Raw genomic sequence first — 17,202 nt, forward strand, 5'->3', positions numbered from 1 at the left:
TAATCCACTGGGGTTTTTTTATTTGATTTTTAATTTATAATCTGAAACTATTTAGATAAAACATTTGTGAGGAAGATGATGAGGAAAAGATACTATCAACACTGAAATATGAGAAATTGATCTTTAAGATATTTGGGAAGCAGCAACATGTTATTTTTAAATGAAAGTCCAGATCAAACTATTTCAATGGCTCTGAGAAACAGGACCCTCTTCAAAAAAGTACATTTTCTTAAAGAGGTGAATTACCACTGTTGTGAAGGAAAATCTGAATCACCAAGAACATCCATTGAAAAAAAAAAAAAGGAAAAGTAACAATTTTTTTAAATTCTGTTGTAAATACTTTGTATTAACTGAAAGAATCAGTTTAAACGTAGCCAGTTTTTACAAGGAATAGGACTGGTTTTGTTACCATAAGTTGGCAGATGAAAAACTCTCTAAGACTCAATTTGGAGTTTTAGAAAGCAGGCATTCCTTATTGCGGCGCCGGGTGCAAGGTGGTATTTCATAAATCAAGCACACCCAAGCCGAGTTCACCGTTACATTTATACACAAGAATTACAAGGTAGTACGCTCCCAGTTACAATGACTGGTTAGTGATTTACATAAAATTATAATGTCTGTTGTGTCATTCTCTTCTGTTACTATGCTTGCTCAGGGGAAGGGTCTTCTTGACCTGTGGGTATGTCTTTTAATATTATAATGAAGGCAGTTCACTTCAGGACACCTTAAAAGTAAGTTTTGTTGCCACGTTGGCCAGCTAGATATCTACCTTGCCCCGTTGTCAAATAACTCATCCTATATACAGTAGAACCTAGGGGCTCTGGTTATGGTTCAGAAAATAAGGACTAAGGCTACCATGGTCCAGAGAATAGGGACTTCAAGCAACACAGCCTCGGATAACAAGTAGCACAATAACCCATACATAACGTTAACTTAGAGGCTAACTTCTTAAATCAAGATGTTCTTATAGTTACTTATCCACTAACAAACACAAAACATAGAAAGATTCAATAAAACTTATGATAATCTTCAACAGTTTTATAAGCCACTATTGTTATTAACAGAATAATTAATAGGCCATTTCCAACACAAATTACACTTCACAACACGGGAACCCCTGATTACATGTTTATTACATTTAGGCAAAGTCCAAGTAGAAGTGAGAAGCCAATATAAAATCATAGTTACAACCATGTATAGAACAGAAGGTCACAACATTTGGATGCAAGGGGTGTTACCACACAGTGATTGTTTCATTGAATAACAGACTTGCATAAGAAATTCATTATAAAGACTAGAAAAACCCAACAGAATAAGACTATTGCAAGTTGCTTACCAATATCAATATATTTTGGGTCCAAGGGAGTACCAATAGAATTGCAGAGAACCAGCACATACTGTATGGAAATAAAAGCAAGTGTCATTCCTACCACATTTTTTGTAAGTTAGTAAGCTGTACAAGGTTTTCTGTGAAGATGTATCTCATAACCCACATTTCACACAATCTAACGCTGATCAGCAACAGAAAAGAGGGACCGTGACTGCAGTAAATATAAAGCAGCATAAGCATGAGAGTAATGAGATATTTGCCAATTAGCGCTACAAACAAAGCCAAGCACAAAACAGAAAAATAACCAGCTGTTTTAAGAGAAGGAACAAATCTACCAGACAAAATACAATACGCAGGATGTACCACCACAGATAACATGCGGGCAAGTCAGCCAGTGTCTCACCCCCTGCTCTGTGGGGCACGCACTGGACTGTGATTATTTACTAGCATGGTACACCAGCAATTTTTCAGTGACTCAACTCTTGCCTAGCCGTTCATGCAAAGGATAATCTAATAAGCTGCATCAGACCCCCTCGCTAGCTCCCAGAAGTTAGGACCCTTGTTCTATCCTTTACAGACCTCGATCTCCTTGAACCTCCAAGAGGGCTACAATGGAGGGAGACATGTGAATAAGACTATCCCTCCACCCTGCAGCATCGCAGATACTACAAAACTGATGAGTTTTGTTAGTTTTGCCCTTCTTGTAATCCTGCTTGGGAAGGCTTTGATAGCACAGATACCTCAGATTGGTCTGTTAAACTCAGGGAGATGCAAATAAATAAGAATTGACCTAGACACCAGTGTTTCATTGTTGTTGCTGATGTATTTATTTTTCCAGACCTAATTCAAGGATTAAATAGCTTTATGATGATTGCACAGGGAAGTAAGAATGTCTTGAATGAGAAGTGTTGAAATTAAGTAGCAACTTTTACTGTAAAGTCGTTAGACTTAAAAAAACAAAACAAAAACAAAAAAATAGGGCTGCCAAAACTTGAATCACCTAAGAGCTGTTATCCTGACTCTCCAGGAAATGGAAGATAATTAGCTCTTCATAGCTCTTTCACCTCCTGAACAATTTATGTAATTGTGGTAGCAGACTACAGCAACTGTAGAGCTCACCCCTTTAAACTGACAGATTGATAGCTTATTAATCACAGGAGAATGGCACAATTTAGGTTTTCAGCTACTGTATGAATTTCATTCTTTCAGAAAAAGATCTGAATGAGGATTTCTTTTCATTAAATAATTTATTTTTCTGGTTCTGCCAGCAATAAACACGTCTCAAAAATAGTATTTTTATTTCTTCGTTCTTGAGTTAAACTTTCCACCAGCATTCTCAAATTTCTCTTTTCCAGAAAATATGTTGAGCCTCCACCTCTGCAGGAAACTACACCTGGCTTTTAAAACTATTTATTGTTTGTTTCCATTATGTTTATAATAATTCTTCTCTGGTAAATTATCCCAACATTCACTCTTGACCAATTTCTCTTTTAAGCCCTTTTAACTTATTTCTGAGACTCTAAGTCAGTAGATCAGAGACTGCCAAGAGGTGATGGAGTAACAGTATCCAAGACAGAGGCTGCATGAGCTACACAGGGTGGTGCCAGGACAAAGGAATTTGCATTGTCTGATTTGATCGAAGCAGAAAGCTCGAGCCTTGCTATGGGTATCCACATGAAGTTTTTCGTAACTTACTGACATTCATACCCGCTTGCAATACCTTTAAGCAGTTCTGCTGAAATTAGCCTTTTTTGCCCCATCAGCTATTGCTGTACGTTTTGCCATCTTGAAATCACAATTCTAATGACCAAAATCTATTGCAAAACAAATCTGTTTTTCAGAAAGCAACTCTAATGAACTGCTACACAAAGGATAAGCTTGTTCACTTCATTTCCTAGAAGCTGACCCCCCACAGTGTTAATAATTACACTGGAGCCATTTCAAAAGAATTGAAAGATGCTTACTATCTGTAATTTTCAGATGCTAAAATTAAATCTCTTATTTATGCTCAAGAAAGTTACACTAAGTCCCTCCACTGTTTGCTTCCTATTTTAAAAATACAACCCAGAAAAATCTCATTTTATTGCACTCAATTTCACCAAATGGTTTTGGCCAGGTATACATATTTTCAATCCATATGACAGTGCACCATTTATTGCACAATCAAGCAAAGCAGCACTAAAGCATTTTTTTTTTACCGTTGCACCAATTGACTCCGTCTCATGCTCCTCCTTTGTAGGCAATATACAAGTGATACAGAAAATAATTCAGAAGTGAACGCAGTAAGAAAAACCGTGTAACAGCATCACGCTAACCGAACATACATTAACCGAAGGATAGATTTATCATATAATTTGTCACTACATTTAAAATAAATAAATAAACAAACAAACAGAGCAGTTTGTAGTAAGATGTGATTTATATCACCTAAAAAATTCCCCTTTTTTTTCCACTTCTGACTGATTAATTATTTGTTACCATTCTGATGCTCTTCTACTTCTGGCTTTTCATTGGAGAACTGTTCTTAATGTTTCTTTAGAAATATTTATCTTGAAGGCTGCAGTTTTCACTAAGTTACTAATGGCTACAAGGAGTTAAAATATAGAGGCAGTTAATCGGTTCTGCACATTTTTGCTATTACTTTGTTGTTTGTTGGAGTTCTTTGTTTTTAAACACTGAGCCCATTCAAGTGCCATTCTGTCAAATGACAACTGAATGACGCACTCTGAGACAGATTCAGATTTTTACATTTCATCTTATTCTGGCTGTGGAACAGAGCATTTCAAGTGAAAATTAAAAGAAAGACTTTACCTGAGGTTGATTTTCATCTGCTTTAGTTGCTAAAACACAGAAGTCTCCATAAGTTGTTATGGAAATCAAGCTCTTGACATATTTCACATACTTCTCATTGTTTTTTGTGTCCCAAAAGACTACACAGTATTCTGGACGATCAGGTCGGGTATACGCATAAACAACCGTATTGGAGCAGTAACCCCACTGCCAAGAGAGACAATTTTGATAAAACCTATCAGAATTTATAAGAATTCAACAATAAATTGTTCACAGGTATGAAAGAGAGTGTTTAACTTCATATACACAACCAGTATTCAATATTCTTTACCTGTCAGGTGATGAACTGACTTATTAAAACTATGTGAACACAGCTCTGGCAGTAAGTTATTTGCATAATATTAAACTGGCAAAAGAAGCCTTCCCATCATGCAGAATAACCTATCGCAATTAGAATTGGAGGATCAACCTCAAAAAGTGACAAGATCTCACTTCCCCTTGTTTCTTCCTTGTTCAGTGGGTACACAGAAATACGCACTGTGATGATGTTTTTTCCCATGAAAATGCTTGCTCTATGACTATTGATTTGGAAACCCAAAGTTCATTTCCCAAGGGAAATATAATAAACATCTCAGACAGTGCAATTCCTGAAGCAGACAAAACCAAGCAATTATATTAGAGCACTATAATAACTCACATCACCTCTTCCATATTACTAACATGAGAAAAACCCTCCCTTCCCCCCAGAAGAATATAACAAGTATAATTCATGTAACAAGTAGGAGAAAGGGCAAAAAGGCAGAAGAAGAAATGGAATATCCGAACACTGTAAAAACCATGAAGATGTATTTTATTGCATTCAACTCATTTAAATTCTAGAAATTAATAATGAAAACCCTTTCTAACACAGCAGAATCAGAAAATACCTCAGAAAGAAGGTGAAGCTAACAAACAAACTTAAGGATGATGATGCAATTGTAGAAAAACTGATAGAATTCTCTGCATCAGCATTTACTAGAGAGAGAGGAAAAAGCTTGTTAGAGAGCTGGCCAGAAGGGTTCCCACACTCTACAGGGAATGAAACCGAAACAATAAACTAAAGTATCAGCAAAAGAACTTTTAGAATAGATCTATAAACTGAATGGCAATAAACTGTCAGAACCCAGTGGTTTTCACTCAAATAGAGTTCTACGGGAATTCAAACACAATGCTGTGGAGTATAGCCAGAGGAACAGGAGCGGGCAGATGTAAAAAGCATTATGATTCTGGGAATCACAAATCAGTGAATCCAGCTTTCACACAAGGTAGAAATGGGTATGGGGGGGTGTGCGTAGGAATTAGATAGACATGGATAAATACAACACACTGGACCACTGGACAGTCATCATGTTTTTAGTCCTAGAAGTTGTACCTCATTCATTTATTATCATCATTTATTATTATTTATTATCTTTCAGAGAGGCAAGAGGCATGCGAATGAAGATGACCCAACTGATATGACCTAGCTGGATTTTCAAGAAAATCAAGCTCATTTTGGATACAGGAAGAAAAATAAAAGGATTGGAATAAAGGTAGTTTTTGACAACCAAGAGCACTACCCACAGGATCCTTCCCAGAGATGCAAACTGGAATTTATACTACTCTGAATATTCAAAATTTATATGAAAGGAGTCATTTATGAGGTAACAAGTCAGTAAACTGTAAATCATGTTTGTCAAATCTAAAACTGATTTCAAGAAGTAGCAAAGGACCCCAGAATGCTGGACGATAAGGAAGGATATAAAGTGAAATCCAACATAGATTTGAACAAGGTAATATACACCAGAAGAAATGTAACTAGAGCTATAGACTCTAAATTAGTATTACAACTCCAAAAAGATACCATGTAAACTATGAATAGTTTAAAAACAATCAGCTCAATTCATAGTTTTTACTGTCATATTAATTTAGAACCCCCTTTCTCTTATTGTGGTAAAACTTGAAAAATACAGGAAACCGGATTATTCAGTAGATTGGTAACGTGATACTAACACTTCAGCTCCAGGTCATTAATTCCAATCCAGCCTAAGTTAATGACAGCTTTGAATCACTACCATTTAATGACTGTCACCTTTTAGAATATCTAGTTCCTAAAAGGGAGTTACTGATATGATCAGAAAGAACACAGTAGTAGTAACGTGTAGTATTTATTGAAGGACAACACGTATCATTCACCATAAAAATATTTAACATTGAAACTGAGTATACTACCAACAGGTTAAGAGTTTATTTGCTGCAGAAATAAATTAATTTGAGCACATCTTTTTCCACTTTAAATATGCAAAAGGGAAAGAAAAAGAAAAAAGAGCTTACACATGCAGTTTCTAAAACTAAGGTTTCAAAATATTATTCATTTGCAAACTGTGCCAGATCTTGAAATACACATGGTCTCATAGATACTGATGAGTTTAAGAAAAAGCAATAGGCCTGTGTTCCAGCTGTTACACATTTCCCAGAATAAACATTAGGTAGCATTTCCTGCAAGACTAATTTCCAGCTCAAATTTCCAAAGTCTTTTCCAGCAGATTTACAACAAACTATTTGAGGTTGCTTCCTAGCGGATTTGTGTTTGTAACTCCCTGACCAATGATTTTTCACAACTGAGTGGAACAATACATTTCAATATAGCTGCAGTATGTTCCTCACATTACACTCTCTTTAATCACAGTGGTTACGCACTGGTGATTAAAGAACATATCCTGTGCTGGGGGAAAAAAAAGTATACAATGCTGTACACTGGACAGTAATCGCTATTTTTTGTTAAACTGTAAATTTAAGTGAAATAGTCCTAACTCTTTAAAAGAAAACAAACAAAAACCCCCATATGGTAGACAAGATAAAAACATTATTTAGAATTAGCTGAATACACACTTCCAAAAAGTATATTGGGAATTGAAATACAGGTAGGAAGTACGCCTATCAGGTTGCATTCATTTCCACTGTTCAGGTTTCTACACAACTCTCCTGGTTCAAACTAGTAACTCACCACCAAAAAAAACTGACAGTAAAAGTAAGGCTCAAACAATTCCCATTGTATCACTTAGTCGACTCAGTTTAACCAAACAGCAATGAAAACACTGGAGCCTTACCTACATGACAGTCTCAATTACTACCAAATTTAGAATCATGCCCAATTCTGTTAATACTAACAAAGCATACATTTCCTTATTATGAAAATAAAAATCATAAATTCATTATAAAAGCAATGGCTAAGTCATTCCATTACCAAGACAGACACTCACATTCCACTACAACTTCAAGTCAGTAGTGTTGCTCAAACATTAATCGTAAGTTAAGCATTGATTTATATATTAGAGAAAGCTACTTTTTCAACCCATTCAGAAAGAGAATATATAACAGGAAATTTATTAATACAGTTAAGTGCCACATTACTACATACCTTGTAATCTGGACGAATGTTTGCAAAATATATGTAAGAATCAACAGCTAGTGCAATTTTCAGTCCACTTCCCTCCCAAGACAAGGCAGCTATCTGCTTGCCAGGAACTTTCAGTGTGCGCAAATGCTTTTTTAAAACAAGGAAAGAAAAAGGTTCTGAGTTTATCATAGGAAAACCACTCTAAAATACATAAACAACAGTTTTGATAGTTGATGAAAACCAAACATACATCTTCTTTACAGTACCCCATAGTGACTCCCAAATTACAATATGCATGCAAACAAAGGGGGAGATATTTAACATTCATTACCATAAACTGTTCTTTTGCCTCAATTCTTTGTCAGAGAGAAAGAAAACACAGGACTCAGTGATAGTTCAAACTTACAAAAATAAATAATAGATGGAGAATGACAGTATAAACATTTTTTCTTTTGGTTGGTGATTTGAATTACCTTTGTAATTTCAGTCGCTACTAAAATAAACACAACAATAGTACTGATACCTGACATGACTCAGAAGTTTCATTTATGCTGGAAGTGTATTAGTCAGTTGATGTACAACACCCTTAACTACAGCTGATCGTTTAAACAAATAAAAACACATAGCTAATCTATGTCAAGAGCATACAATGAATCAGCTGCAGAGGTACACAATTTGCAGTGGGGCAACGGACATTTTCCTCTTCTTTATTCCCTGTCAAAAAAAGTCTAAGAAAGGCAGTTAAATGTCCATTTACAATTTAAGAGCTAGCAAAGAAATACACTTTCCAACTTTTTTTTTCTTGTATCTTTATTTTGCTGTAGAATTTGAAGTTGAATGAAGGAAACAACTGAAAAAAAAATGTTTTCAAAAACTATAATCTTAGTCCCACAGAGCACTTGTTTGTGGGAAGCTTTTTGTTTGCAAGTAATATAGATGTATGTAATACAGTAAAGAGTAGATTAACGTATCCTTTAAGAGCTTGAATAATCTTAGGCTTTAAAAAAATGCAACTTTTTACTGAGCAGAACACTGGTACTTATGCTTAGATCTAACTTTCTAACTTTCCTTTTGAGGGCATAACTTTGTGCCTAAATAAACTGTTATCGATGAACTTACACAGTTTAGTACCTATTTCACGCCTTTGATCAGATGGAAATACCAGGCCCAAATACTGGTCACACATTATTCACAGAAGATACCATCTTCCAAAAAGTTAAGTCTGTACCTGAATATCAGAACTAGTACAAAACAATTCTAAAATCTAAAGAATTTACTTGTAAACACTAGATACAGAATCTGGAACACCTGTTTCGGTTAATCTGAAGGACATTAGCAACCAAAGACATAACATTATTGCCAAAACCTTTGGTTCCATTTAATACTTTCAACTAAGGAAACCCCTACAGATAATGTTGAATCTTAACCCCTTTCACAGCACAGCTCACAGCTCTATCCTTCTTACCACAGTTACCCTCAGGGCTGACAAGTACTTCCCTCTGCACAAGGAACAAACTTCCTCACGCTCCGATACCTAGCGCTAACTTACTGATTTCCAGATATATTACTAGGAGGGAAAGTGAAATTACCTGAAATTACCTTGCAAGGCAAGAGTAGCACTATGAACAAAAATATATAGGAAAGTTGTCTCTCAACTGGTGAACATTTAACATCTTATAAAAAAGACATGAAGTACAAAAAACATTTACAAAACAATATCCCCAACAGACAAATTAAGATTAGAAGCAGTTTACCTTTTCTGAGCCATTGCTTTTACTGATACCAGATGCCATTTTCTCAGTTTTACTGATTCCATAAAAATAGAGGGGAGCATTCACTGCCGTATTTTAAACTCCTCATCTAGAGATGCCTAGGTCTGTTACGTAGCCAGTGGAGAACGACAAGTACTTCCAGATTTGATACACAGATGTTAAGTTAGCATCTTAACTGCTGCCTAAGCATTCCAAATCGCTCCTTGACTATAGTCTGAACTCAGGTATCTGAGTTAGGTGTTCCAAGTTAGATACTATGCATATCCCATCATTTAGTGTTTTATGACACGCACTCAGATTTTCATGCTGGCTGCTAACTTGCTGTTCTAAAAGGGTACCTGGTCCTATGCCATCTTCCCCGATCCAGGTGGATATCCTAGATACCTTAGGGCACACTGAACACCTACATTTTGGCATCCAAATTCCACCAGTAATGACCTCATAGACAAAACACATGAAGATAAAAAAACCCTTTATGTTATGTAAGTATATTAAATATTTTTACCTCGCCAAACGGAGTATAAAACTGCACAATGTTTACATCTTTATCTTGAGAAGTTGCTTTTAGGGAGCCTGCCACTGCCAATACGCTTCCACAGTGGTTCCACTGAATACATACTACATTCATACCAGTGTCAATCAAAACAGGATCTAGTTTTTAAGAAATAAACATTAAGAATATGAACACAAGTAGACGTTTTGGGTCAAGAGTAGCTCAGTAATTAGCACCCCACATTTTGTACTTACTGTGGTCATTCTCATCTCTCATTATCTGGCATCTTCCATTGTCATAACAGACAGCAAGACAAGGACAATCTGGTTCAATGTAGCCTTCTGTACCATGATACCAGTGTATTCCAGCAATACTGAATGCTCCAGTTAAGTTCACCAAACAACTCAGTTTCATTTTCACCTACACAAGAACGGTTAATTATTTGAAGTCATATACAACATGCTATTTAGAAGAACAATTTACATCTCTACTGATACCTTGCAGAAGACCTATGCAGAAGTCTATGCAAATTTTTTTTCCTCTCTCAAGAAAAATTTTCACAGTCTCAAAATTTTAAGAGTTTGAAAAACTTCCTTATTCAAAGCCACAGACATATGAAGACATATGTTTTTAACTACAAAGAAATACTTTAATGTTGGCATTTTCATTCTTTGAAAAGTAAAGTAACTTAAAGAAAACAAAACAAAACAAAAACCCACAAACAAAAAACTCCACCCCACACATACGCACAAGGAACCACACTGGAACTTTGCAAAAAATAAAAATAATTTCAAACCACTCCTGGCCACAAGATTTTTTTAAAAAAGAAACTTTTTCTCAGCTTTTTCTTGATAAAAGTCTCTTGAATAATATATTAAAATAATTGGAAAAAACTAAGTGTCCAAATTAGAACATCAATTAAGATAAGTTTACTTTTGTAATAATTAGCCCTGTACATCTGGTAACACAGGTAAGGGCTTTTTCTGAAAGATAGGAGTGCACCTGGATCACTTTGAGGAGGGCTACCAGGTAACTTATGGAAGGGAGGGAGGGAGGGAGGAAGGGGGAGAGGGCACACACGACAACACATGTTGTTGATAACGGGGGGGGGGGAGGGGCGGGGGGGGGCAGAAAAACAACAACTTATTTAAATAATTTCAGTAATTTACAGCACATGCTAGAAACACCATGACTCACACAGAGGGAAGAAAGAAAGACACAATGGAAGGTTAAAGAAAAGAAAATGGGGAAGGGAGAGAAAATTTACCATAATAGGCAAATACATTGCTCTTTTCAAAGTCAGTGTTCTACTTCTGTTTAGCATTTTGTCACAGTCATATTCAAATATTCCAATTAAGTAGATAAAAATAAATAAGTAAACCAAAGTTGCAGGAACACAGCAATATTTTAGTTACTTCCTTCCATTTTTCCACTTATTACCAGGTTTTCTCTGAAGCATGTATCATTCCTTACGTAATAAAGAATGACAGGAGCAACAGGAAAATAAACTACTGCTTTATTCTAAAAGTACACTAGTACTTTTAACGTGAGCTTCATTTAACTTAATTAGTATCACAATACATATTTTTACATTTTCAATAACTACTGCAAGGCAAAAAGGCATTAGTTGATGGGATATTCATTTAGCTACCAAGAAATATTTATATTAGGAAGTTGCAGCTGCATAAATCTTGAATAAAAACGTTGTGCACAAGACTTTGTCCAGTTCTCAGTACTGAAGTCCACCAACTAAACAAACAAACATGAAATAAATTAAAAGAAAGTAAGTTTTTATGCCTGTTGAAGTTAATACCTTTATTATACCACCATGAACTTACAATAAAATTTCCCTGATTGTCATAAATGTGAATCTCTCCATTTGCCATTCCAAAGAGTAAAACTTTGCTATCGGAGGACCAGGCCACGTGGCACAGGTGGGTTCCTTTCAAGTCTTTCCCCCAAATGCGATTGCCTGTAACAGAACATTGATTGTACGTAATAAACATAGCACAAAATTAAAAATAGGATGCAAGTTACCAATGTAAAAACTGAAACAGCTAAAGAAAGTCAAAACAACAATTATAAAGTAACTATTAATTGTATTTATCTAGAGAAGCAGAGCCACTATGTACATAATACTGAAAACAAAAGCTATGTAATACCACAACAATTAGTAGAGCTTAAATTTTACCATCCACTGATCCAACAATCACAGCTCCATCTTCATATACAATACAAATCTTCTGTCCATCAGCATTCCAGCTCATACTTCGAACAACAGATTTATTTCTATTGTTAATCATCTCTTCATACCAAGCACCTATTAGTAGCGAATGAAAAACTGAGTTATACTTCTGATTTAATAATCCTCTAGTGGATTCAAGGTACACGCTAATCACTGAATTCAGAAAGTAAAATTACTCTCAATTAAAAAGATATGCAAATAGGATGATAATGACAGTTCTTAGCAATATGAATTCCTGAAGTTGTTAAAAAAAACAAATAAAACATAATACAGATACACAAAAGGTTTATAAAAGTTACCGAGCAATCAACTTAGATGTTCAATGAAATGGAGAAACCTGAGAACGGTCTGCTTGTAAGTAAACATGAGATAGCAGGTTACACATGACGTTGCAATGTAGTATACAACAAAAAAGATACAGAAAAAATGAATTTTGGAAAGGAATTAAAAACTAAGTTGTTCCACCTTTTCTGTAAAAGTCTAGCAAGACTACGCTATAGTGTCCCCCAGACTACACGGACATAATTATTGCGAAACCCAGTGTTCAGATGTGAGCTACTGATTTCCAAAAAGAACCTGACAAATGAGGAATCAGAGAGGAGAGCCAAAGTCCCAGAGGGGCCCTGCAGGAAGAGATCTGTGCTTACATAAGTTCAGAACTGACAAGAATATACTAGCAAACATAAATGGAGGGAACAACCGTCTTTGATAGGAATATATGTTAAGTAATTTACTGGTTCTTTTCCAAAACTAAGAGATGATTTATGTGACAGTAGCCACCACATATCAGGCAGAAAGACTAATCAAGTGATATTCTTTATTCCTGAAATGAGAAGCTGAGCTGAGACTTTATTTGTTTCCATTTTTCATTACACAAAAATCCTCAAGAGAAAAAGAAAACCCTTTATTTTCTTTTTCTTTCCCACATGTGTTGGAAAGTGGTTAATTTGACTGAGAGGTTTGCCGACTTTCAAATGAATTTAAGCGTACCAAAGAAGTACATGTGTGAAAAGGTCAAGAACAATAAAAGGCAATTACAGCAATACACTGGTTAGTCATACTAGTTCACTGCCTTAATTAAACATTTCTAAGGATTGTTTTTATGAAAGTATTTAATTGATGTTCTAAGCAGGGTTGCTAAGTTCTTGTAGTTCTACCAGTATGTCTGTACGATGCACTTTGCAGAACTATTTAAATATTACAATGATACACAGAACAGAACCTACCCAAAGAAGCATTGCTTCTTTTTTTTGTCCACTGTACTATTTTCCTCCAAGGGAATAAAGTAACAGAGATAAGAAAACAAGAAATTTAGAGCAGTTTACCAAGCATATGGCTAAGAACTGATATCTTCTCCTAAGGTAGCTCTGCAGGACAAATGTCTTTTCATATGTGACTACACTATGAAAAACATAGACAAGTATTACAATAAAAACTTGGAAACTGTTTTAAATCTATTCTGAGCTTTACAGTCTCCAAAATAAGACGTCTGAAAAGAATGGGAAAAAGAGGGGGGGGGGGGTGTATAAAAGAAAAAAGATTTCTCACGACATGGAATATTATCCCATCTCAAATTTATCCTGTAGAATACCTTTATACAGCATCCACACAATGATGAGTCCATTTTGATCACTGGTAGTCAGTTTTTGATACTGTTCATTCCAGGTCACCACTTGCACAGAACCTAGAAAATGATACAAATTTTTTTATTTACACCATTTAAATAAGTTAATAAAAACCACCACATCCAACTTAATCAACCTGGAGCTTTTCAGAAATTTGCATTGCTGCCTTTGATTTAGTTTTAGGCATTCTTTCTGTATCCCTTCTTTCCGCTTTCAAAATTCTCTCCTTTTGCAAAAAACTCTCCTTTTGCTTCTGTCTTCACCCACTTGAGTAACACCCTCTCCTAATTCTGCTCAGAATATTGCTTCAATATGCAAAACCCAAATCATAGTTCTGCGGTTTCTGACTGCCTCTGACAAGTTAGTCTGGGAAGCTGTCAAAACTTTACAGTCATAAGTTGTTTTGGTTTTTTCTTCCTCTTACTAGTTTGATCCTCATCGTGCTGCACTTTTAAAACAAAATCTCCCTCATGATTACCAAAAAGAGCACTCTACACACAATTGCTTCAGACCCTCAAGTCTCACATGGGATCCTACTCATAAATATTTGACCTGACTTGAAACATTTTCAAACCATTTCTAAGCAGCGTCTTATTTCATCAGTTCAACACTGGATATGAACTTGGTCACTTCAAGCATCACACTTTTTCATGCCCTCACCACTAGTCATCCATTTCCTCTGTATCCTTTCCATTTTTCAGCATTTCAGTCATGAACTTTATCAACAGATGCAATCAAAGATATCCTGAATGTCATGGATTTTTGAAGGTAATAGTAATCTATTTCAGAATTGAAGACATCCATTCAAAATATCCACTAAATCAATTCCTCACAATTCATTTTTTTTATCATATTTAACCAGGCCCCTAAAATAACCTGAATGTTGGCAAGTTTCAACTGCAAATCCTCATAAAAAGACCATTTCTTTAAATAACGTAAGGATTTTAGCATTCTCTTCATATCCCATTGTCCACGGATGATGACCATGTAACATTTTTCACGCAAGAGTTTAATTCCTCCCTGTCTAATTTCCCTGCATTCAATTTTTACTTTCACACACTATCGTTCTCTAGCCTGTTTTCTAACCTCTCTAAACTTTGTCTGTATACTATAATGCAGCCTACATACGTACACATTCTGTAGTTGGTCAATAAAGGGAAAATGAAGATACATCTAAAAGAATGCCTAAAACTAAAACAGAGATCACGTTTACTGGACTAACTTTGATTTCTTCAGAAGAAAATGTAAAGCTACTGTATCATATAAGCAAATCTCATAGACACTATCAAAAAAACCCCAGGGTTATCCACACGTGTCGCTGGAAAAAATGCTTAAGAACGCTTTTAGTCGCATTTTTCATTTTAGCTTATCGTACAGAGGTTAAAACTTTACATATATAGCGTAAGAGAAAATTGTTCTTTTTTTTTTTTTAGAACACACTAGATCATCGTTTCTTTAACTTAGCAATTCCAGCATCAACTCCCCATCAGTTTAGCTTTTCTCTTCTGCTATAAAGCATTCTTTGTCTGTCATCTACCAAGGCAGTATGTGAACAAATGTATGGGAGCAGACGTATCATGATCTTTTATGTAAATACCTAATAATATATTCCAGTCCCATGCAACTGATTAGCACTTCCACATTAACCATGCTGAAGTCAGAGATAACAAGCACTGTACCAGTAGCACTGCACGATTAAAAAAAAAACCCAAAAAGTCCCTCTGTAATATAACACATACAGTAACATCATCCACTTAAGTAGAAATCAATACTTCCTTCTCAGGATAATGAATGGGGGCCAAATAATTTGGAAAAAGCAAAACCTGAGGTAATACAAAACACAAGTTAGGCTGTAATGTCAAAGTTCACAGACTTAACCTTGCAAAATCCATAAGCAAACTTTAAATCGTAGCAGGCAGAGCTTGGTTTGTGCAGCATGCATTCTGCATCACACATATCGTATCCGCCAGGAGAACTGAGGTAAGGCTGGGTCACTTTGATTCGCAACCCGGTAATTCACTCATAGATCATGAAAGATTGACTGTAGGTTTTTCATCAGATAACTTGGTAAAAATAGATAGCCAAGCTGTTACACACCCGAGTTGAATACTGATAATCTTTATTTCAGGCTTACAATAAAAAGTTATAGCAAAATTACTCTATCAACTTCACAAAATCTTGTGGGGTTTTTTTATTCTAATCAAAAGTACATTAAATGCCCAAAGACACTTACCACTATGACCTTCAAGAGTTTGATTCACAGAAAGATTGCTAGGAGCTGCAAGTCCCTTTATTTTTGCTTCATCTAAAAATAACAAATATAGCTGTAAAATAAACCTAATAAAGCATACATATTACTGTGTCTCTATGAATACTGCAGCTCTAATCACTATTTACATACATAAAATTACTTCACCTAAATGTATGTAAATTGTAACTGCAGGATGAATTTCCCACCTCTCAGTTCAATGTGTTTGCTATTCACATCTGTCATCCAAAGTCATATACTCTTTATGGTCTAGCAGTTTTTCAGGAAAAAAAACAACAAAACAAACAAAAATACCTACAACAACAACAAAAATATGGCTATCACATTTTGTTACATTCAGAAAGAAGTTTAAAAGAATTTGAAAATGTATTAGATTTTACTTTTATTGGAACATATTTATTAAAAAAAAAATATACGCGCCTTTCTCCCTAAAATAATGAAGATGGTAGAGAACATTCAAAACAAGATCAAGAAGTAATGAAATAAGTTCCAAAATACACCGGAAGCCTATACAAAAAGAACAAGAATGAAACACATGCCCTGAAAAAAAAGAAGCACTGAAGAAAACTTCAGCAGACACAACAGGTAGACAAGTTACACGTGTGCCATGTAAGACACGCTGGAGGAAAACAGCGTTCAAAAGAAAGCGACAGCACATTTGATGTTTATGCAAACACATAAATATCTATGTACAGATTTAAAACATATGCAATATTGTCAAGTAACTTGTGGAAGGAGTTACGCTTTCAGAATTCTGCAGTGTGGTGCATTTTGTTCTTAAAAAGAAAAAAAATAAGTCTCATTTACCTGTCTGTGTTTCTAATTTTAAAACTTTCAGTAATCCATCCTCTCCACCACAGGCTATGAAACCTTGATCCGTATTCCAGGAAATACATCTTAATCGAACATTACCAGGAATTGCAATCTGAAAAAGAAATATTTTGTACCTCTACATAGTTCTAAGAATCAAGTTTTATTTTCAAATGCTCTATTTGAACACCTCAAAGACACCTGTGATAGCACACAAGATAAACTTATTTCTATCAACAGATCAGTACATGCAAAAAGAGATGGAAGACAATTAGATTTACAAGCACTAGTGAAACTGCAACACAACAATTCAGAAAAGGGAAATCTAACATATGCAGTGAATAACAGGACATCTTCAAAGGCGTGCAGAGAAGGCGCCGTGAGCAACAGGTGAGAGGGCTCCCACCGCGCACAGGGCTTTGCCACGAGCTGGTCTCCAGCTGAAGAGCC

The 17,202-nt window shown here is 35.4% G+C and overlaps 1 protein-coding gene across 1 annotated transcript in view; it reads right to left on the reverse strand.

Annotated features, from left to right (window-relative positions):
* Window positions 1-17,202, reverse strand: part of WDR35 (WD repeat domain 35) — a 49,172-nt gene that overhangs the window by 30,277 nt on the left and 1,693 nt on the right. Inside the window, exons 2-12 of the mRNA XM_009322377.1 lie at window positions 16,750-16,891; window positions 15,907-15,978; window positions 13,640-13,732; window positions 11,995-12,123; window positions 11,642-11,775; window positions 10,058-10,223; window positions 9,816-9,961; window positions 7,560-7,685; window positions 4,142-4,327; window positions 3,529-3,561; window positions 1,337-1,397 (exon numbers count right to left, since the gene is read on the reverse strand). Coding sequence (XP_009320652.1) covers window positions 1,337-1,397; window positions 3,529-3,561; window positions 4,142-4,327; window positions 7,560-7,685; window positions 9,816-9,961; window positions 10,058-10,223; window positions 11,642-11,775; window positions 11,995-12,123; window positions 13,640-13,732; window positions 15,907-15,978; window positions 16,750-16,891 — 1,288 coding nt within the window. The remainder of the gene's footprint in view (window positions 1-1,336; window positions 1,398-3,528; window positions 3,562-4,141; window positions 4,328-7,559; window positions 7,686-9,815; window positions 9,962-10,057; window positions 10,224-11,641; window positions 11,776-11,994; window positions 12,124-13,639; window positions 13,733-15,906; window positions 15,979-16,749; window positions 16,892-17,202) is intronic.

Source organism: Pygoscelis adeliae, unplaced genomic scaffold (assembly GCF_000699105.1).
Source record: "Pygoscelis adeliae isolate BGI_AS28 unplaced genomic scaffold, ASM69910v1 Scaffold354, whole genome shotgun sequence".
Taxonomy (NCBI): Eukaryota; Metazoa; Chordata; class Aves; order Sphenisciformes; family Spheniscidae; genus Pygoscelis; species Pygoscelis adeliae.